Source organism: Pinus tabuliformis, chromosome 3_2 (genome assembly GCF_031772625.1).
Source record: "Pinus tabuliformis cultivar Carrire ecotype Pingquan chromosome 3_2, CPIR1, whole genome shotgun sequence".
In the NCBI taxonomy this organism is placed as follows: Eukaryota; Viridiplantae; Streptophyta; class Pinopsida; order Pinales; family Pinaceae; genus Pinus; species Pinus tabuliformis.
Window position 1 is genome coordinate 625,061,822 of NC_142302.1, and position 23,969 is coordinate 625,085,790.

The following is a 23,969-nucleotide window of genomic DNA, read 5'->3' on the forward strand; positions in this document are numbered from 1 at the left end:
CTAGCAGCAGCAAATCGGCACCTTGAGTCTCTCACGTTGAGCAGTAAACAAATCTCCAAATCCACACCACAAAACTAGTAAATCTCCTTCTCTTGGGCAATGGAAAACACCTACTCTCTCCACAGGGACGAATGGCAGAAAGAAGAGTGAAAAATGAGTGTGATTTTCAGCCTTTTCCCTCACTTATCTACAACCTGGGCAGGCTTCACGATTTTTTGGTTCAACTCTCAATAAAATCCCGACTTTTTCGATTAAATCATGATTTTTGCATTTTCGAAAAATTGCCAAAAAATCAGCTAGCCCAAAAAATCAAACTTTGTCGATTTTAACGCGATTTTTTCCACACTGATCTCTATTGTCTCCCATGACAAACTCCTACCACTCTAGCAAAAGTGATACTGGAACCCTTGGGATACATGAGTACTTATCCATATCGTAACACCACTACATATCGCCTGTCCTCAAAACTAGAAATTGAAACCAAATTCTTCTTTGGCCCTGGAACATATAGGACCTTCGTCACTTTCAAGGGAGGCAATGAATACCTCTGAAAGGATATAGGGAGCACCACTTCCAAATCTATATCAGTCTCTGTAAGACTTGAAAAGTGCTCCTTAACTCCAGTCATATGGCAAGAAGCTCCATTGTCTACAAACCAAACACTAGAGGATGTAACACTAGTGGCAAGACTCACCACTAAAGCAAACTTTGTGTCAAACTTGGTGGAAAACTCATCCACCTCGGCTAATGTTGCAACACCTTTCTTCTTCCCCTTCTTATTGGGACACTGAAAGGCATAATGACTCATCTTCTGACAAGCAAAGCATCTTACTTTGCTCATGTCCTTCTCTTGGGATTTTTGTTTACCCTTCTGCTTGGCTCCACTAGAAGAACCTTCTTGGCCTTCTTGCAAGGGCAACATTCTCCTCCTCATCAACCCCATCATGAGAAGGAGATTGAAATCATGAGAAGGAGATGGAAGCACGAAGTCAAGGGGAGTTGAACCCACAGAAGGAGTACGTATGTTGCCATCAATGACAAAGGGGGATATTGTTGGATGGTGTTGTCATTGATGTCAACCCTGGGGTTTGACCGGGTTTGACTTTAACCGAAACACCCATCATTGATGTCAAATGAACAATGAACGCTTCTTAGAACTGTCTGGATTACATCAAGTTGGAAGCTCCACTGTTGGATGGTTGAAAACCCTAGTCCTAGGGTTTGGGTTCCCTGGATTAAGGACATACCTCGACTTTGTCAAGGGTTTTTGAAGTGGCAAATCATTGATTTTGGCTTGGAGATCCATGTCATTGGATTCTCCTCGTCAAGATGTTTTCGGTGGTATGTGGTATGCCCCAAGAGGCCTCCTGATTTGAGAGATATTCGCGTTTGAAGTCGAGGACCCCATTTCGTGGGCTAAAACCCCAAAGGGTGGCCATATGGTTCCTACACTATGGTCAAAGGTCAAAGAGAAATTAAATTAAAAGGTTTAAATTAAAATTAAAACTAAAAGGAAAAGAAAACAATTAATTATATATTAAAGTCTAAAATGATTAAAAAGAAACATTATTAAAAATTAGTTAAATTATATATTAATTATTAATTAAAGTTTTAATTTTTATTAAAGTCTTAAATCTAATTATATTTCCTCCTTAAGATACTCCAACAATCATCTTTGAAAGCCCTCTCTCATTCCAAAAGAAACCATATAAGAACATTAATTAGTCTTCACATAACACAACGAACAATCTATTATGCCTTTGCTGTGAACCTCAGCCCTCAAGAAGTTACCAAAAACAACAGAGGAGACAGAAAATAATTTGTGGTTTACAATCTTGTTTTTATTTTGGGGAAACCCTAACGTGTGACTGAAGTTATCTCCATAGCGAGTCAAGCAGAGAACAACATTTTCCAATTGATTTTGTTGGAACATTTCCAAGAATAGTCACAATTTGTTGTGGCAAGGATCAGGTAAGTTAAAAAGTCAAAATCGTTTGAACCATAGATTAAATGTGATGCTATTTATTTATCAACCCAATTAATAATCAAATTTGGAACCCATAATGGAAATGTCATTTGAACCCTGGGCAGTTTAGAATTTTGGAAGGATAATTTGTGGTGAATGGAAATTTTACTTTATTCATTATTGGTTATATAAACCATGGACTGTTTTGAAAAACAACTGATTTAAATGGGCTTATGGTGGTTCACGGTAATTATGAGCAGAGGTTATGGATTATTTTATAATTATTAATGTGGGTGGTTTTTAGAAACTGTGTGTTGGTTTCATAAATGGTTTTAAATATTTATTGAGTTTGAATTTATTTGGGAGGTAATTATTGGTTTTAAATATTTATTGAGTTTGAATTTATTTGGGAGGTAATTACGGGATAGTTGGGTTTCAAAAACCATCAACTGAAATGTTAAAACCATGGATAGTTTAATTTTTGAGTAGAGTATGCTAAATTATGCATGATATATTCAATAAGTTTATGTGGAAATAATTTATCATGATGTGTAAGAATTTGATGAGGAGGTTATTTGATGTGTGAAATGTGAATGCACATATTTAGTAGATGATAAAGAGTGGAATTGAGGCAGATTTCCTAAGGAAATTGCACCTCAGTAACTAGATTGTTAAAGGTGTTCTGAAGAAATTAGTGCATCTAATTAACTGGGTATCAGTTTACATCTTGACCTTGATTTCAAGTATAAAGGGAGTTTGATCCTAGCAAAAGACAAGGGTACATAACTATGATTAATTAGAAAAGTTGAATATTTGAAACCAAGGATACCTATGAGTTCCAAGTAACCTACAACAGTGATACAAAAGAATCTTGACTTGATAAGTGGTAGTTGATTACTTGAAGTAGTGAAGACAAGAGTCTTTGTGAGAGTGTTCCAGTGAACAATAGTGTTTTAGTGTAACAGTGAAACAGTGACTGAATACATTTGGGAATGTGTTTTTTATATTTTGGAATGTGACTGATTACATTTAGTACACTATTAGAAGTAGTCAAAGGTTTCATCATTATAGAGTAAGACATAGAAACTTGAAGTGAACTATTATATTGTATGCAGCAGTCTTAATGACTTTAAGAGTGACAATATTGATAATATTGACACAATAATATATTTGTAACAGCATTCTTGAACAGTGATCTTACATGACAGCAGTAAAAGATGATGGCACCAGGAGATTGATTATCTGAGCAGCAAAAATAAAACACATGCTAGTAGCCCTCCTTGGGCAGAGTTTGAGAGCATTGAAAGTAGGTCATAGGGATGATCTAAGGCATTGAGTGGATTGTGCCACCATTGGACTTCAGTGGTCGGTACTTGCAGCAGCTTGGCACAGTGATTTGGATGATTGCTCTATGAACCATTGAACGCATATTCATTCAAGAGCAGTACAGTACAGTGACATTGACCATTGCAGGTTGCATTGATTGTTGCAGTGCAGTGAGTTTATTGTTTTGGTACAGCTTGGGTTTACAGCTTATACAGGAACAGATTCTCAGTTGGATGAGCAGGTTGTGTAGTTTGTTTTGGCATTGTGACTAAGCAGAGACAGGTTGTGTGAACAGTGGATTGGATAGTGCAGTGGTCAGATTGAGCAATGGTGTGTAGTAAGGTTGTCAGGACTTCACAATGACATTCATACTGAGCACAGTAGTAGAATCTGCATTAAAGTTTCTTTACATTGATTCAGAGCACAGGGGGATCCAGTCTGAAAATTGTGAAACATGGTCCGCCTTTTGATCAGGGTGGTAGGGTGGTGCAAGCTAGGTGATTGGAGTCACCTTCAAGTTGGTACCTGAGAACACTTTAGAGTGGCCGGGTGGTGCAACCTAGGTGATTGAAGTCACCTTCAGGTTGTGGCCTGAGAACGCTTCAAGACGGCAGGGTGGTGTTAGGGCAGGTTGTAGCCTGCATAGATTTTGTGTCATCCTATCAGTTGGGGTTGATAAATTACAAGGCGATGAAACATCCTTCTGACAGCAACTGGTAAACAGAGTATTGGGACACTCGTAAGATTATGGCCTGACTCACAGGGCATTGAGACATCCTTCCGGTTGCATCAGGTTAATAGGGTGTAGAAGCATCCTACAGGTTGGAGCCTGTAAATCAGGGGGTTGGAGCCTCCTTTAGTTGGATCTAAAAACTTGATGTAATTAATTCTTTTAAAGAGAAGAAGACAATTACTAAGAAGCATTCGGTGGTTTTTGACCCAGAGGGGGTTTTCCACCTAAAAATCTGTGTCTATTATCTCTATCTTTCTGCATTGTTGTTGGTGTTGTTTATTATTGATGAATGTTTATGATTATCTGAAGATAATAATAATAGTACTATTGAAGATTAACTAATGCTCTGAAAAAAGATTAATAAGTGTTAATTTCTAAGAAATAACAATGTTGATAATATCGCGGAGATATCGCCAATATTTGTAAATATTGTGATATTTTTGGCAAAACGAGATATCGCCGAGTAAATATCACAAAATTTTCCACTTTGAAACTATCACGATAATTCTGAAATATCGGCAAAAAATCGCGCGACGACCAAAAATATCATCGACCAAGCTAGGTCGCGGCTACAAAACCAATTTTTTGACTTTTATTTGCTCATTTTGTTTTGTTAGTCTTGGAGAAGGAAGGGGAAGAACTTTGTGGTGGTTTTCAAGGAGGGATTGAGGATCAAATAGCCATTATCATCACCAACCAAAAATTTTTTGTGGATCAAAGGTTCAGGAACAATGAAACAAACTTCATTTCTTCCATTAACAAGTATGTTCTTAAAACCCCTATGTTAATAAAAATTTATAGATTTAGGCTTGACCTCTTTGCCTACTAACATTTTGCTTCTTTGTTTTTTTTCCATTTGCTATGATTTTCATGCCCATGAGCCAATGCAAGGGTTTTCTCCATATTTGGACAGCAAGCTTCATTTTTTTTTAACTCTCTTATGCACCCTCTTATTGTCATTTTTCATTGCAAATAATGTAGTAAATTTTATTTTATTTTAAATGAGGTGGCTGTTATTTTTTGTGTATGGGGATTTAATGCAATTTTTTTTTTGGTGCCCTAGGTTTGAATTAATCCACTACAAATATGCCAAAGCCCTTGGACCCATTTTGGGAGTATGGGGAACCTAATGATGGGACAATTCGGGCATATCTAACATGCAAATTGTGTGGGGACGAGATGACATGAGGGGTTACGCAATTGAAATGCCATTTGACTAGACTCCCTGGATATGATGTTGGGCTTTGTAGGGAATCTAGTGCAAAGCTTATACAAAAAGCTCTTGAAGCAATTGATGAAAAAGACGGAAAGAAACAAGGTTGAATGTGCAGGTAGATCTTTGAAGATAATTTCTTTTGATTTTGAGGCTGACGGTAGTGGGAGGGGATCCACAACGTCCCCTGCTAGTGCTAATGTTATTGGGAGTGGGAGGTCATTTTTTGTTCCATGAACTAGACATGAAGCACAACCTCCCATAAAATTAGTTGTTAAAAAAAGGAGAAGCAAAAATTTGATATTATGGGAAGGTATCTTTTCTAGAGCGACTTACCTCTCAGCATCACCAAAAACAATCCATTTTGGCAGTCAATGTGTGATGTTATTGCTATTGTGGACCTAGGGTACAAAAGTGCTACATATGAGGAGTTACAAGGGCCAATCCTTCAAGCAGAAAAGCAGGACATCAACTCTAGATTGGCGGAGTTGGAACAGACATGGGAAGTCTCTGGATGCACAGTGATGTCAAATGGTAGGACAGATAGGAAGGGTAGGGCCCTTCTAAATTTCTTGGTACATTGTCCTAAAGGTACCATGTTTATTAAATCGGTGGATGCATCAGCACATATAAAAGATGCAACATTGACATGTAAGTTGTTAGATGGGTTCATCCAGGAGATTGGTTTGCATCATGTGATGCAAGTCATAACAAATAATGCAGCTAATTATGCGGTTGTCATCAGGATGCTTAAGGAGAGGCACTGCATATTGTTATGGACTCCATGTGCAGCACATTATATCGATTTGCTGCTTGAGGATATGGGGAAAATCTCCTTCAACAAGGAGGTGATTTATATGGCTAGGAGCGTCCCCAAATTTATATATAACCATGTTTTTGTTCTTAGCCTTGTGAGATACACTAAAAACAAGGAGTCGTGGCATCCTACAATCACACGTTTTGCCACCAACTTTATTACTCTTCAGTCTTTGCTTTGATGCCAGTTTGAGTTGAAGCAAATGTTTGTTCTGATGAGTGGCGTGGTTGTAGATACAGCAGGAGACAGCATGGAAGAGCCATTGCAAAAAAGGTGTACACTGACACATTTTGGCAAGGAATAGAAGAAGTGTGTTCAGTTAGTGAACCTATAGTAAAGGTTTTGAGATTGGTAGACGGGGAGAAGCCTGCAATGGCTTATTTGTATGAGGCCATGGATAGGACCAAGGAGGTCATTCGTGCTTATTATGTTGACAAGGGTTCTGTTGGGCTTAATATAAAAATGATGTTACGGGATGCGATTGATAGTAGGTGGATAGGGATGCTTCATCGACCCATTCATGCAACAACACTCTTCCTCAACCCCACATTTCCATACAAATGCGGCTTTGATTTTGATGGCGAGGTGATGGGAAGGGTTTCATTCTTGTATTCATAGGATGGCACCTGATCCTAAGCTTCGTAGCAAAAGCAATCGCAAGATACAGTTTCAACGAGATTGTGTTGACCTATTTGACTTTGATGATGCTATTCGGGAAAGGACCCTCTTCATGCCACGTAGGTGACAAGTCATGACTCATTAGAATTTTCAATTTAGAATTCAATTATTTATAATTCTAGATTTTTTAAATTCAATTGTGTTTTATTTGAAAGTTTAATTATGTTTTAAGTTTTTAACCTTTTTTTTCTATATTTTGTTGTAGATATTTGGTGGCGAAACTATGGTACAAAGGCACCAAATTTGCAGAAATTGGCCATAAGAATCCTGAGTCAAACATGTAGCTCTTCAGTGTGTGAGAGCAAATGGAGTATATTTGAGAAAACACACTCAAAAAAGCGCAACGGTATAACTTTGAACTTCAAACTTCAGTTGAGCAATTACATTTATTGTAATTTTAATTTATGACCCTCAAGTGTCAAAAGTCAAGACTCATTCGTATTTTGATATTCATACAGGTTGGAGTTCTCACGCCTCAATGATTTAGTGTGTGTGCGTTACAATCTCCGACTTCGAGTGAAGCAAATAGAGAAACCAATGGATCCATATGCCATTTCCTTAGACAATATTGATGTATTGTCTCAGTGGAGGGTGGAGTCTGAGATGCCCGTCTTGGAGGAGTCACCTACATGGTTAGAGGTGGAACCATTAGTACAGGTACAACAAGAGGAGGAGGACTCGGGGGAGGAGTAGCATGAGGAGGAGGAGTAGGAGGAAGAGAAGAAGGAGGAGGAGACTGTGGGAGCGTCAGCGTCATCACCTTTTGCTACATATATATGAGAGCACAGCTTCATACCCATAAGTCATTATTTGACATTAGGTGTAGGGTCAGGACCTTCTACTCTTAGGAGCAAATCTGGCAAACAACCCATCATGTTTTCCAGTAAAAGGTGGAGAGGGCAATGATCTCAGATAGCTAGCTGGTAGTTTTATTTGTTTTGCTACATATAACTCATGATGATGAGATACTTTTATATATGTGATGTTATTTTGTATTGGTTCTGCACATTTTAGTCCTTTATTGGACAATTATCAGGGATCGGCAGGATTTGGTATCGCCTTTGATGTATCATTTTTACTTTACATCCACTACATCATATATATTAGTGCTTTCTTCATATTTATGTGTCTATGTGTTTATTTCATGTTGTTATTGTTTTATATGTTTAAAAATATGCGAATAAAAAAAAATAAAAAAGAGGAATATATAATACATTTTTTTATGTTTGCTGATATTTTCTGATTTTTTTTGTTGATATTGCCGAAAAGATGTTTTCAGGACCCTCGCCGATATTTTTTCGATACTAATATTCTCAACACTGAGAAATACTTATTCACCCCCCCTATTGATTTCTAGTAGCATCGGATGTGCTCTAAGTCTCTAAATTTGCAAGGAGGCTTAGACACATGCATTCTCCAATACCCAGATATCGTTTTGGGAAATTCCACCCAATGACAGTTTTATTAAAATAATTATTTATTTTAATGGGACCCTAAATCTAAACTTAGGAAATTAAAATAATTAATGGATATTAATCTAAACTATGGGTGTAACTTCTAGAAGAAGACAAGGATCAAGCCAAAACGATCTAAGCCATTGCTTAGAATTTAATCTGAGTCGGTAGTCCAATAGAAAGATATAAGAAGAGGCTTGACGGGCATTTGAAGAACACACAATGAGAAGATCAGAAGTTCCGTTTTCTAAAGCAGAGCAGCTACCGGAGAGATTTTCGATAGTGATCTTTTGCAGAGAGGGGCAGGGATAGTATCTGGTGAGGAGTCTTTTCCTGGGCCAGAGAGTACAAGGCAGAGAGGACAGAACGATGTCTAGAGAGAGGTTGACGCTGGCCCACGCAGTGCTGACGCAGTGGCAGCACAGAGCCTAGAGGGAGATGGAATTTCCTGCTAAGGAAATCAAGTTTCAGAAGTCATGAGTCGGGGTGTGAGACCGAGAGGTTGGAAATTGAAGTTTTTGGGCAGCAAAGGATCAAAAGGAAGAGCAGCGAGTCCCCAACAGAGGTGACGCAGAGACTGCACAGGGTTGACGCAGTTTTGCGCAGAGGCTGACATAGAAGAGACGCAAAGCCTCTTTCCAGTGAGATCAGAGTCAGATTCTTCCAGTGATAGGGCGAGAGCATCTCACTACTTGTTTTGTCAAGTTTCTCTCTGTATAGGATAGCCAGTTGGGCATCCAACGAATTGTAGTCATAAATTACTACTCCTTAATAATAAAACTCTCAGAGTTGTTGCACCACATTTCTCACATTGGGTTTTTCCGGGGACATTTGTCCAAAAATAACTGTGTATTGTATTTCTTTCCTATTCAGTTTCTTGTTTCTGCTTATAATTTAAATGGTGTAGACTGCAGTGTATTAGTTCCGCTATTTACTATAGGAAATAGTATGTAAATTGATTCAGAAATTAACAAGTAGGAGAAACCTAATCAGTTGTTGCAGTAGAAATTTGGGGCTACCAAATTTTCACGTGGTATCAAAGCTGCAGGTGAAACAAGAGAACAGTGCCAGAAGAGCCCAGTGCTGAAGAAGGGAGGGAGTTCGAAATTCTTGCAGAGGCAGCAATTTGAATCCCCAGAGGGTTTGCACAGTTAGGCCAGGAGGGCAAGATTTCCGTGGTAAATCTCTCTGAGTGAGTCGACAAAGAGGTAAGATTTCCAGATCAAAATTTGTCAACAGCAGAGGGAGCAGCGCAGCGAAAGCTTCAGCGTAGAAGGGTTTTCTGGTGGGACACAGTTTTCTGCAAGCAGCTGCTGGGCAGAAAGAAGTCAGAAGGAAGAAGAGAGACACCGAGGGAATTTCTTCCTTAGAGAATTCCTAGCCAGGGAATCCGAATTCTCATTTGCTGAGCAGCAGTAGGAGAGAGGAGGTTATTCGATTTTTTCGTTTGGCAAAGATGGCAACCAGTGGACTGAGAGATCAAGATAGGTTGGATGGGGCATCCAACTATGTGATCTGGAAGGCAAGGATGTCATGCCTTCTGGATGAGCATTTTCTCAAAGTCTATGTCAACAGCGTGGTAGCTGAGCCCGCAGATCCAGATCCGCTCAAGAAGTACAAGGGAGAAATGGCGAAGACAAAGAGAATGATCCTCAATGGAGTGAAGGATCATATAGTCTGTCACATCGCTGGCAGAAACACTGCCAAGGAGATGTGGGATGCATTGTCGACGTTGTATCAAGGATCTTCCGAGCAGCGAAAGATGTACTTGGAGCAGAAGATGAGATCTATGCAGATGCAGAAGGGGGAACGCATTGATCCATTCCTTGCAAAGCTTCAAGAGACCCGAGATGAGTTGGCAGTTGTGGGGTCAACACCTCAAGGTTCTGAGATGGTAAGACTAGCCCTAAATTCAGTATCTAAGGAGTGGAAAGTCTTTGTCCAAAGCATCCTGGGTAGGACGACTTTGCCAAACTGGGATGAGATGTGGGCAGTTCTTAAGAAAGAGGAGTTGAGGAGGGATTTGGTCAAGTGTAAACTTGATGGAAGCAGCATCAATGGATAGAAGCCCAAGGGGAAGCAAGAGAATACAGCCCTCGCATCCAAGGGGCAGCAGGAGCAATGGAAGAAGAAGAAAGATGTTTCGAAGATCAAATGCTTCAGGTGTGGTGAACCCGGTCACTACACCTGATAGGGTGAGAGCATCTCACTACTTGTTATGTCCAGTTTCTCTCTGTATAGGATAGCCAGTTGGGCATCCAACGAATTGTAGTCATAAATTACTACTCCTTAACAATAAAACTCTCAGAGTTGTTGCACCACATTTCTCACATTGGGTTTTTCCGGGACATTTGTCCAAAAATAATTGTGTATTGTATTTCTTTCCTATTCAGTTTCTTGTTTCTGCTTATAATTTAAATGGTGTAGACTGCAGTGTATTAGTTCCGCTATTTACTATAGGAAATAGTATGTAACTTGATTCAGAAATTAACAAGTAGGAGAAACCTAATCAGTTGTTGCAGTAGAAATTTGGGGCTACCAAATTTTCACGTGGTATCAGAGTTGCAGGTGAAACAAGAGAACAGTGCCAGAAGAGCCCAGTGCTGAAGAAGGGAGGGAGTTCGAAATTCTTGCAGAGGCAGCAATTTGAATCCCCAGAGGGTTTGCACAGTCAGGCCAAGAGGGCAAGATCTTCGTGGTAAATCTCTTTGAGTGAGTCAACAAAGAGGTAAGATTTCCAGATCGAAATTTGTCAGCAGCAGATGGAGCAGCGCAGCAAAAGCTTCAGCGTAGAAGGGTTTTCTGGTGGGACGCAGTTTTCTGCAAACAGCTGCTGGGCAGAAAGACATTAGAAGGAAGAAGAGAGACACCGAGGGAATTTCTTCCTTAGAGAATTCCTAGCCAGGGAATTTGAATTCTCATTTGCTGAGCAGCAGTAGGAGAGAGGAGGCTATTCAACTTTTTCGTTTGGCAAAGATGGCAGCCAGTGGACTGAGAGATCAAGATAGGTTGGATGGGGCATCCAACTATGTGATCTGGAAGGCAAGGATGTCATGCCTTCTAGATGAGCATTTTCTCAAAGTCTATGTCGACAACGTGGTAGCTGAGCCCGCAGATCCAGATCCGCTCAAGAAGTACAAGGGAGAAATGGCAAAGACAAAGAGAATGATCCTCGATGGAGTGAAGGATCATATAGTCTGTCACATCGCTGGCAGAAACACTGCCAAGGAGATGTGGGATGCATTGTCAATGTTGTATCAAGGATCTTCCGAGCAGCAGAAGATGTACTTGGAGCAAAAGATGAGATCTATGCAGATGCAGAAGGGGGAACGCATTGATCCATTCCTTGCAAAGCTTCAAGAGACCCGAGATGAGTTGGTAGTTGTGGGGTCAACACCTCAAGGTTCTGAGACGGTAAGACTAGCCCTAAATTCAGTATCTAAGGAGTGGAAAGTCTTTGTCCAAAGCATCCTGGGAAGGGCGACTTTGCCAAACTGGGATGAGATGTGGGCAGCTCTTAAGAAAGAGGAGTTGAGGAGGGATTTGGTCAAGTGTAAACTTGATGGAAGCAGCATCAATGGATAGAAGCCCAAGGGGGGGGAAGAGAATGCAGCCCTCGCATCCAAGGGGCAGCAGGAGCAATGGAAGAAGAAGAAAGATGTTTCGAAGATCAAATGCTTCAGGTGTGGTGAACCCGGTCACTACGCGACACAGTGTCGTTTCACAAAAAAGGGCAAAGATGAGAAGCATGATCTGAAGGTTGCAACCACGAAGATTGAGGAGGATGAGTTTGCCATGACAGTCGAGATACCTCCAAGAGGGAGGTGGGTTGATTTAGAGCTGTAGTTTGAAAAAGCTACAGACGGGCAGGATCCTTGAGGAGCCCACCTCTCGAATCAATTCCTTGCTATGGGAGCCCAAATCAGTAGTAGCAGGATGGACCAGTGTCGGTGCAAAGGAGTGCCGGAGTGACAATTGTAGTGGCTAGAAGCGCCAGACAATGAGTAGTGCAGAGCAGAGTTGGCAACAGTGCAGATGTCACAGAGCAGAGGTCAGCAACAACACAGAGGCTTCAAAGGGTCAGCGTAGAGACTAGCAGTAGTCAGACTCTAGCAATGAGATGCAGCATACTAAACACCAGTTCAATAATTTGGGATGTTTTTTGGTTGTTGATGCAGTAGCAGCAGCAATTAGAGAAGATCGCAGTGCAGATGCAATTGGCAGTGCCAGCAGCAGCATGGATGCAAAATTGAGAGGGAGTTGCAGTACGGATGTAGTGTTGACAGTGGCAGGGTTAGCAACAGTACAGATGCAACATTTGCGCAGTAGTTGGTGGACAGGATGTAGGACATCAACAGCGCAGGAGGAGATGTTACAAAACAGAGTGATTCTTCAGTAGGTTGCATTGCTAGAGCACATTCCTCGCTAAGAGGGCGTGTTGATTTCTAGTAGCATCGGAAGTGCTCTAAGTCTCAAAATTTGCAGGGAGGCTTAGACACATGCATTCTCCAATACCCAAAAATCGTTTTGGGAAATTCCACCTGGAGGCAATTTTATTAAAATAATTAATTATTTTTAATCAGACCCTAACTCTAAACTTAGGAAATTAGAATTATTAATGGGTATTAATCTAAACTATGGGTGTAACTTCTAGAAGAATATGAGGATCAAGCCAAAATGATCTAAGCCATTGATTAGAATTTAATTTGGGTCGTTGGTTGTCCAACAAAAAGATATAAGAAGAGGCGTGAGGGGCACTTGGAGAACACAAAGTGAGAAGATCAGAAGTTCAATTTTCTGAAGCAGAGCAGCTACCAGAGAGATTTTCGATAATGATCTTTTGCAGAGGGGCAGGGATAGTATTTGGTCAGGAATCTTTTCCTAGGCCAGAGAGTACAAGGCAGAGAGGACAGATCGACGTCCAGAGAGAGGTTGACGCTGGCCCACGCAGTGGCAGCACAGAACCTAGAGGGAGATCGAATTTCCTGCTAAGGAAATCGAATTTCAAAAGCCAGGAATCGGGGTGTGAGACTGGAAGGCTAGAAATTGAAATTTCTAGGCAGCATATGATCAGAAGGAAGAGCAGCGCAGTCCCCAGCATAGGTGACCCAGAGACTGCGTAGGGTTGATGCAGTTTTGCACAGAGGCTGACGCAGAAGAGACGGAGATCATCTTTCCAGTGAGATCAGGGTCAAATTCTTCCAGTGATAGGGTGAGAGCATCTCACTACTTGTTTTGTCAAGTTTCCCTTTGTACAGGATAGTTAGTTGGGCATCCAACGATTTGTACTCAGAAATTACTATTGCTTAATAATAAAACCCTCAGAGTTGTTGCACCGGTTTTCCCGCATTGGGTTTTCCCGGGGTCATTTGTCCAAAAATAACTGTGTAGATGTGTTGTATTTCTTCCCTGTTCAGTTTCTTCTTTTCGCTTATAATTTAAATAGTGTAGACTGCAGTGTATTAGTTTCGCTATTTACTGTAGGAAACAATAACTTTATTCAGAAATTAACAAGTAGGAGAAACTTAATCAGTTGTTGTAGTAGAAATTTGGGGCTACCAAATTTTCACACACCCCCCCAATATTTTCAACACCCACAACTCAAAACTCCTCAAGAGACAAGACTATCCTCTCCTTCTAGGACCAAAATTTTCAGCCCCACTCAACCTATCCTCTGCCATCAAACCAGTAGTCATCTGACCCTCTCAACCAACACAACTTCTCAATACTGAAAATCAGTAAACAACATCCCTCTCAACCACAAATCTCTGGGTATATAGGTTGTTATACGCTTGTTGGTCACACTTTATCAGTTGTAAGTTCACTGGTGCTCTGATACCATGTATCCCCAAGCTTTGATACCATGTAGGAAATTTGTGTCCTATAGCCCCACCCCGGTTTCAATTGGTTTTGCATAACAAGTTTAATGCCCACCTCCCATGGTTAATTGCTGATATTTAAACTTGAATACAAATTGCAATTAAAACACTAAAAGTCTACCACTACTCTTTCACTTTCACTTTCATCTGATAAAAATTCATGCACAAAATTTGGACACTTATTTTTGGTCAACAAGACCTTGGAAAAACCCCGCAGGGAAACCAGTTTGGAAGAGGATTTTATTTTCTTTTTATCTCAGAGAAATTACAGCATTAAATACATAACACAGGGTACTTATCTCTCCCCATTGCTGTCAAGAAAATCATGCCACTGTCCATGAAACCCATGCCACTGTCCAGCAATCACTGCATTGGAATTTGTGGCACTGTTCAGACATCCCAGATCTGGAAATTCGTGCCACAAGTCAGACTTGACCCCTTGAATTTCATGCCATAGAGCTGACTGTTTCTGCCTCAAAATTTGTGCTGATAGTCTGACTCTTCTCGATTTTTGGGCCTCTAACAAACTTCTTCTACCCTGAAAATCATGCCACAAACCTGTCTTTTTCTCCTTGAAAAATGGGTCTGTCAGACCAACAAATAATACAGTCTGACCCCCCTCAAAACTCATACTGCTAGCCTCCAAAAATGCACAAAATCTTCCCCGAAATCCATGCTGAGGATGAACTGTTGTGCCTTGGTCTGTGTGCCACAGTCACAGCCTTGAAACTCAGGCCTATGTGTGGTTTCTCCTTGCTCATGTGTGCTCTCTCCTTCAGCAAATGCTTTCTCGGCCTCTTCTCCTCCTCTTCCTCTTCTCCTCTTCTCCAACACTTGCACATGAAGAATGAATGAGCCTCTTGCCTTTTTCCTCCTTTTAATCTCATAATGATGAGAAGCCCTATCCCTAGGATCAAGGGCTGAAATTAGATCTCAGCTCTCCTTGATCAAGGGTGGAGATCTAATCTCCCATTGACCCCCTCTAATGTCTCCCCCTTCATTAATGAGCCTCTCTGCTCAGTTTAATAACTTTTTGTACCATGTACCTTGTTCTCATAAATTCACTTTAATATAATAAAGTACAATGTACCTTTAGTACCTCATAAAGTGATTAAAAGCCACGACTTTAATAACCACATAAAGTCAGTTCACATGTTTTTCTAGGCTAAAGCAAAAAACACGAGGAAACACCTCCTTGGTACCGTTTTCAACAACAAGAGACCCCCCTCTGTGCAGCGATTTGATTGCTAAAGTCTAAGGAGGTGTACATACTCTACCCCCCTTTGTATTTGAACCTGTAATCGTTTAGGAGGAAACACGTGTTATTAACTATTAAGCACACTCAAGCTGTACATTCTTGATGAAAAGATATACCTTAAGAAAGAGGTAGAAAGATAATATATTTACCACAAAGTTCGCATGGTGGAATTATTTTCAAAAATTGTATGACTCGTATATCCTTGAGTTCTTGGATTCAGTGATAATAAGATTAACCATCTCAAATTGGTCTTTGAAAATCAATTTTTATTGACCATAATGATCTAGTAACACCTCTCTTAGGTTAAATGTTTTGGACACTCCAATCATTAAACAAGAAACAGTCCATAGTAACAATGAATTCCCGAGTAAGCACTTTGGTACTGGATTCAGCAGTGCTGACAATCTAATAAATTGATATTGATATTTACATATATCCTAGATAACCCTATACATGAAGAAACTATGAGTTGGAGCAAAAGCCTACATGTCCTTCGCTGACATCTTTGTAAATCCAATTGCAAGTGCATTCTCTTTTCCTTCAGCCATTACTGCCTGCAAGTATAAGTGCATTCGTTAAACTACAACACACTCAGACCACATACAGCATCCAAAAAAAATTGCAGGAATAGCTATTTTGAAAAACACAATGGTTTTGTCACAATTATTTATAATAAAGCTATTATAATGCAGAATCCATATCCAAATATAATACTCTAGTTTAGATATTAATATTGCAGCATAAAATGCTTGCTTATCTAAATACAAGTAGATGAATAGGTCAGCATCTACTAATATATCCACAATAACATATCCATTTGCACTTTCGATGTGAAAAACTTAACTTCACAAGAAAGAGATCTACATAAATAAGGATATACCACAGGTGATTCTGCAGGAACATCATCATCCAAAGCGCCACCAGGAGATGTGAGTCCAGGACACATGATGTTTGCTCCAGCAAGGACAAATTTGATTGCCCCTCTGTCTACTTGAAACTTTTTCATTATGTTCGGATCTACAAAATCAAATTGCTAGTTAGAGCAAGCCCTCTGTAATCTAAAATTAGATGCTTGCCACCAAACTAAGACCGAAAATTATCTTACATTGATGTAATAGACGCAGGGTCGGCATGTAAGGACCATCTCGAACGTTGAAGAAGAGTGGTACATTATTCACCAAAATCAGATTAATATGATTCTGGCTGAAAAAGAACGGAGACATAAGTGCGTGCTTAAAAACAGAGTAATCTTCCAAACATTTTACTGGTATGGTTCTATTTCAAACATACATGCATTATCAACACTAAAACAATATAACAAGAAGAACACAAAATGTAAATATCTTATTTTAACCACAATCACCAACCCAAATGATTGGAAGCTGTAACTAGAATTCATCCCACTATTCATGCAATGTGCTTCCTCCAGAATGATCCATAAGCATTCTAATTGTGGGCCCGAAAATTTATTATGAAATATGATTACCAGGCTTCTGTAGATAAAAATTATGCTTCGTAATTTAAATCACTACTCTGAAGGAACACAATTGAAGCTAAATTTAAGAGAATATATCTCATCAATGCCAACAACCTCTTGAAAAGATATTTGCCTAAATTTTCTATGCCGAAAACAACTTTAATTGCATAGTAATCTGCATGTCCTTTTGGAATCATCTTCTTGTCCTCAAAAACAAGTGAATAATTAAAAATGACCAAATTAAACTCTTCCCTTCAGTTGTTGGTCAAGAATCAAACAAATAACCAAAAGAAAAAGATATTATATATGTGATCAAAAAGTCAAACCTTCTAGAAGAATTTTCCAGGGCTAATAAAGATCAGGCAAGGAGAATATTAGTCAGAATACCAATGAACGGATACATTTAGCAGCATCTTGTACAATAGAACAATGGAACTTTTGCACAGTAATCCAGGATTAGGACAGAAGCAGTTAATTTCTTCCCCACCTTTTAGATAGAGAATGATATAAGCACAAGAATTGTATCTCAAAAACATAGGAGTCTAATACAAACGAAAGTCGCCAGCTAAGAAACGTGGACAACAAGTAGTCAAACGCAAACAATGCAAATATGTATCAAGATATTTTCCCATAGCATCTTAAACTAAGTTGCAAGGTATGGGGAAACGGAAACGGGCTGGAACATGACCGCCCTAAAATCAGGAAATGAGGAAACATGATATATAGAATCTTACACTAAGTTGCATGGTACAGGCAAACAGGAGTGCGCCACGGTAGGGAGCTCACGTTTCTGGCGCGTTCACGTACCCCCGTACCATGCAACTTAGTTTAAGATTCTAAGGGTAAGTTTCTTTATACATATTTGCATTGTTTTCCATTTGACTAATTGCTGTCCACATTTCTTAGCCAGTGACTTTCCTTTGCATTAGACTATATATATATATAGATAGATAGATAGATATAATTTCAAAAAAATTATACTGAAACTTTGAAAGAAAACATTATGCTGAAAATTATCTGAGGTGTATGAGAAATGAACTGATATACAAAGAACTGAGCAGCGATGTGAAGCAAGATTTTCAGATATCCGAAGGAGAACTAAAAAAAGTACTCTAAGTCAAGATGACATGAACAAGAGAGCTCATGCAAGTAACAACACCACACCCCATGAGAGGGTGGCTCTGGAAACAGTTATCCCCAAGGGGGTAACAAGCTGCAAAGGGTTCCTTACTCGTCCATCCTTCCTACTGCAGATGTTTCTTCACTTCTTCAAGATGCTCTAATTTGTGGCTGTTTAAAAACCACCTACACAATGAATTTCCCTTCTAAGACTTTTGTCAAACACTTAGTCAAACTCTATTTCTGTCTCCAATAAAAACTTTCCCAAATAATGCATTTAAACTTAAAGTTTAAACACATGCAATCTGATTTTGTGAGCAGAAATACTTTAATAACCAAAATCCCTAACCCTAGATCTCAATGGCTGAGATTAAATCTCACCATCTCAAGATCAATGGTCATGACTTAATCTCATGTTGGGCCCACTTAAGTCACTTAAGTGATAAAGTCACACTCACTTTATAGAAAGTCACTTTTTAGTCATTAATTAAAAAGGTACACTTTCCAACTTTTTAGAATCACTTTATAAAATAAAGTGCCTAGAGAGTGAAATATGCTCGGTCACTTCTGCATGCTAGGCACTACCAATGCAGAAGTACCTCCCGAGCTACAAAAACTAACACTCCCTCATAGCGAGGGAGGTACTTCTGGCACCTTCACCACCTAGATTTGTCTCCAAGCTTATTTCATCATTTGTAACTGCTCCCTCTGAACCTGAAGCTTGTCCTGCTACTTGCCTTGAAAGTTGAAACCTGCCAAAACCAACGATGCTCCAAGGAATACCATCACACTACTAAGCCTCTACAATGCCATGTCATACCAATTGGATCCCCTGAAAGCACTGAAAGAATCACTCTTCCTAATCGCCTATCCCCTCTTAGTAACTAACACTGATCCTGAATCCATGATCCCCTCGAATCCACCCACAGGTTGTCCCAGCAACCTATATGACTGCCCCTGCCTGATGCCAAGCACTATTGTTGCCTCCAAGGTCACTCCCTTTTAACATAGAAGCACATGTCCATCGTGGAACAAAACTCTATATCCATCATCCTCCAAGGCTGACACTGAGAGCAAGTGTACTGTCAATCCTAGAACAAACAGCATACCTATCACCTCAAGAAATCATCCTAACTCTAGTTGGAATCTAACACATCCAACCCCCTTCACTGCATGTGTCATACTAGTTCCACTAATCACACTACAATCTAAGTCTATCTCTAAAACACTGCAGAACACTAGCCTCATCCTTGTCATATGCTTGGATGCTCTATTGTCCACAAGCCATAGTCCACTGTCCTCATACACAACAATACTATTGTCTGAAATACAAGCAATAAGAGAAAACTCTTTCTTAAATTTCTCATTAAAATCATCAATCTTAGTTGATGCTACTATTGTTGCTACATGTGCCTCTTTTTTCCATTAGAACTAAGAATCACACTAAGAGGGGGGGTGAATCAGTGTAATGGTAAATTTGGCATTTCAAAATCATTCATCAAAAACTGAATATATAGCAGTGCGTCAATAAATGACATATATCATAACAAAGAATGAAATTGTGCATCAAGTAATACTCATCATATCAACACATGCGGACACCAGCTTTTACGTGGAAACCCTTGCAGGTGAAAACCATAATTTTTGTTTTTTTACTTCTTCAACTTGATTACGTAGATTTTCAAGCACCAACCTACTGGACCTGCCCCCAAAAAAAAATTTGCAAGCAACAACCTACTAGAGGCACCAACCTCCAAAATGTGCAAGCACACACTTGCAATAGGCAACAACCTTATTGAGGCACCAACCTTCAAAATGAGCAAGCACCGACTTGTTGTAGGCTTCAACGTGATTGAGGCTCCAACCTCGGTGGAGGTACCTACCTTCCTCTTCAACCTGTTGTAGACCACTTTTCACAATATTTTAGACTAGATCCACAGCCTTCTAATTATTCAAAACTTCTTGACCTTTTACAACTTAAACAAAACCGCTCAATTTCGCAATTAATTTCATCCCTGTAATAAAAAACAAGTATAAACCCAAAATAAAAATTCGACTTTGCAGCTTCTCACTTAAGACGTCATCATCACTAAGCCCCTCGACTATGCAAGACTATACTTCACCACATCGAGCTCTACATCACACTTAACTCTGAAGTGATCTAGCTTATTTATACATCTTCATGGCATCAATCCATAACAGAGTCGACAATTCAATACACAACCTATAAATTTTCTTACTAGAAATCCAGTCTGAATGATCTATATACACCTTGGCTTTTTGGCTCCAAGGGGCTTCAACAAATAACTCACATGACCATATGATATCATTGTGATCCCAAAAATTTGGATCTAGGTCCATTCGATTGTGACAAATTATGGTATACCCGTATTTATTAAGACCCGAATTACTTTTACTCTAGCCCTTGAGGCTTTAACTATATTCCATATCACCGACTAATGGGACACATTCTTATCGTGTGGACTTCAAATATTCGAAAGTTTGAAACTTTTCTCATGTCAAAATATTTGCTAAAGGCCCAGATATCCAGATGATCTTCGAGCCTAGTCTGGACCCACCACAAAAATCATTAATACTGAAAACTATTTACAAATCAGCCCCTTGGCATGAATCCCAATAATATGCCATGTCATCTATTGACATCATCACTGCCACGTGGCAGTCTCTGAGTGGTGCCATGTGTCACTCAAATTTAGCCCACTTGGCCACCCAAAAGGTCTAAAAACACCTACAACGTGTTATGCTATCGAGGCGCCACCTCATCTGGTTGCCAGCTCATGTTGCCACCTATCTTGGTTCCACCACTTGTTTATCTTTGGATAAATCCAAATCTGAGTGTTTAGAAAAAATGGCAAAAATGGTTACACGCCCGAAGGCTTCGATATACTTCTCTCTACCACATCAACAGGCCAGCTTATCAGCCAACTCATCTGAGCCACCCAAGCAAATGCGTCCACTTGTTACCTCTACCATGCCATTCATTTATCCGGCATTCGGGTGTTTTTTATCTTTCTTCTTTGTTATTTTCTCAAATTTACCGATATTCGAATATCTCTTCCTCCATGAGGATAAGCCTGGATATCCCAGATTTGTTCACAAGTCCAGATGTCCCAGATTTCTTTACAAGTCTAGATGTCTCAGATTTCCCAGATATCTGAATAAGTCCAAAATCTGTCTCTGTTAGTTGCACACCAACTTGCTTGCCCCTGGATGACCCAGATATCCTAAATGTGCCTAGATATCCCAGATGAACTTGGACATCATGGATTCCTTATGACTTAACTTACTGCCAAACTTCAAACAATGGGTAGGCCAAACGGGCATTTAAAAACCGAACATGCAATCCTCCAAATTTTCTGTGCAACAAAACCTATAAGCGCTACGAAATGATTTCGTAGCACCCATTAAAATTCTACATTGCGGTTTTTGGGAAGGTGAAACGACTCAGTGCTTTTCTTAATTGACTGTACATGCCCCAAACTTGCTTCTTGACACAAATAACGATTTACTTTGCCTTTCTTCATTGGATTTGCAAATCATACAAACTTGTCAATCAAAAAAATCAGTCAAAAAGGCTTTGACAATGTTCCCAAAATAGGGTGCTCTGTTTTCTATAACAGCACTCAAATCACAGTAAATTCCACACATCCCCACCCCTGAACACAGTGAACAAGAATGCCAAAGGTGCATAAATAAATCACACAGCGATTGAAGCTACAGGGTTCATAAACTGACCAATATCAACACAAAGGAATAAAAATTATCAATTTCTAGCAATTCACAACAGAAATTGATTTCAGGTAACTACAAAATTTCAATTCATTTAATAGTCACACAGCTTGCAGCCCCAAATTGCTATTTATTATGCCATTCACACAGAAATACCTTTTGTTCACAGAAATTGAAGGTACAGGTGTCTGCAAAACCTCAGAACTGTAGTTACAAAGAAGAACAATGAATTCCTCTCTTCTCTCCATCTCTCCTCTCTTCTCTCGAGAGCTTGTCCTCTTCTCTCTTTCTTTTTCTTCCAGGCACTCATTCTCTTTAAAAAGAAAGCTAACATGGGACAACCAAGAGTCACAAGAGATGAATCGCTTCATCTTCTCTACAAAAAAGGAAATTAAAACCATATTTACATTAGGAAATAATTTCTCTAACTTATTTCTAAAAAATCAACACTCACTTCCTAATGCAAATATTTACAATTTCTTAACAAAATATTTAAAATTTCTCCCAATGTCACCATGTGACCATCCCATCACATGGGTAAGCTCTAGTCCAACTTCATCAAATTTAGTGCTCGGCCTATGCACCTGCATCAGACTCCTAAGGTACGAAAATTTATGACCTCTTGTCTTCACGTAACAACTTCAACTCGTGAGTTGCAACACGCCTCTGCAGTAACAAGTCTCCACCTCGCTACACGATACCTTACCAAACTTTCTCCTGAGTTTGGGCTTTTTGCATCTTTCTGGTTCTCTTCTCTAGAACCCTTCAAGCACTCCTTGCTCTAGGTTGCTGCAAGTCTCACCTGCTCATCCTCTCTCTTTCTTCAGCGATCCATATATTGTTTGGTTTTGTCACCATCCTCCTTGCTTCTAAGAGCCTGCTTGCTCCTTCACTGTCCAAATCTCTGTTGAACATACATTGTTGTTGTTGCAGTCTTCTCTGTTGGCTCTACCTTCAATGTTACAGTCTTCTAATGTCCTCAATCAAATTTTCAAATCTAATTCTGCTCTATGCTTTTGCTACAAACTCTGAATTTTACTGCTTCCTTTCTTTCAGATTTCCATTCTGCAATCACTTAATCAGATTTATTAGATCTGATTCTACTCTATGCTTTGAATTTTATCTCCAAAACTTTTCTTGCTTGCTAAATTGTTCTAATCTCATTACCAAAGAGCGTTCAAACCTGCTCTTTTCAGCAAAGAGCACTCAGGCTTTCATCACCAAAGAGCGTTCAGGCTCTGATACCACTTGATGTCGACCGGGTTACCCCGATTACCAATAACCCCAAGGCTACTGCACTCAGATCTCCATATTGACGTCAAATTCAACAGTGTTTCACGAAAAAATAACATATGCAGACAACTCAAGAATATGGATCTACTTTGATAATTCCCATGAGAGATGTTCCTCTCACCTTCCACTCTTTTTCTCACCTCATCTGATGAATCCAATTACATACGTTTCAATTTAACAAATGGTGCAACGAGCAGGGCAAACGGTCATTTAAGAACCGAACATGTTTTCCTCCAAATTTTATGTGTAGTTGCTAAGAAATAATTTCATAGCACTCAAAAAACCTACAGGTGCTACGAAATGATTTTGTAGCGCTCATTAAAATTTTGCATTGCGGTTTTTGGGAAGGTGAAACCACTCAGCTCTTTTCCTAATCGATTCTCCATGCCCCAAACTTGCTTCTTGACACAAATAACGATTTACTTTGCCTTTCTTAACCAGATTTGCAAATCATACAAACTTGCCAATCAAAAAGATCAGTCAAAAAGGGTTTGACAATGTTCCCAAAACAGGGTGCTTTGTTTTTTGTAACAGCACTCAAATCACAGTAAATACCACACATTTCCACTCCTGAACATAGCGAACAAGAATGTCAAAGGTGCATGAATAAATCACACAGCGATTGAAGCTACAGGGCTCATAAACTAACCAATATCAATGCACGAATAAAAATTATGAATTTCGAACAACTCATAACATAAATTGATTTTGAGTAACTACAGAACTTCAATTCATTAAATAGTCACACAATTTACAGCCCCAAATTGCTGCTTGTTACGTCGTTCACATAGAAATACCTTCCATTCACATAGATTGAAGGTACAGGCATCTACAAAACCTTAGAACTATAGTTACACATAAGAACAATGAGTTCCTATCTTATCTTCCTCTCTCCTCTCTTCCCTCTCTCTTTTTCTTCCAAACACTCGTTCTCTTTAAAAAGAAAGCTAACATGGGACAACCAAGAGTCACAAGAGATGAATCATTTCATCTTCTCTACAAACAA

General features: G+C 39.5%; 1 protein-coding gene across 1 annotated transcript in view; it reads right to left on the bottom strand.

The window, feature by feature from the left end:
- LOC149182181 (pseudouridine synthase and archaeosine transglycosylase (PUA) domain-containing protein) overlaps positions 1 to 23,969 on the bottom strand; it is a 128,615-nt gene that overhangs the window by 37,064 nt on the left and 67,582 nt on the right. The window contains exons 4-6 of the mRNA XM_089416792.1: positions 16,430 to 16,527; positions 16,205 to 16,341; positions 15,811 to 15,878 (exon numbers count right to left, since the gene is read on the bottom strand). Of these exons, the coding sequence (XP_089272918.1) occupies positions 15,811 to 15,878; positions 16,205 to 16,341; positions 16,430 to 16,527 (303 nt within the window). The remainder of the gene's footprint in view (positions 1 to 15,810; positions 15,879 to 16,204; positions 16,342 to 16,429; positions 16,528 to 23,969) is intronic.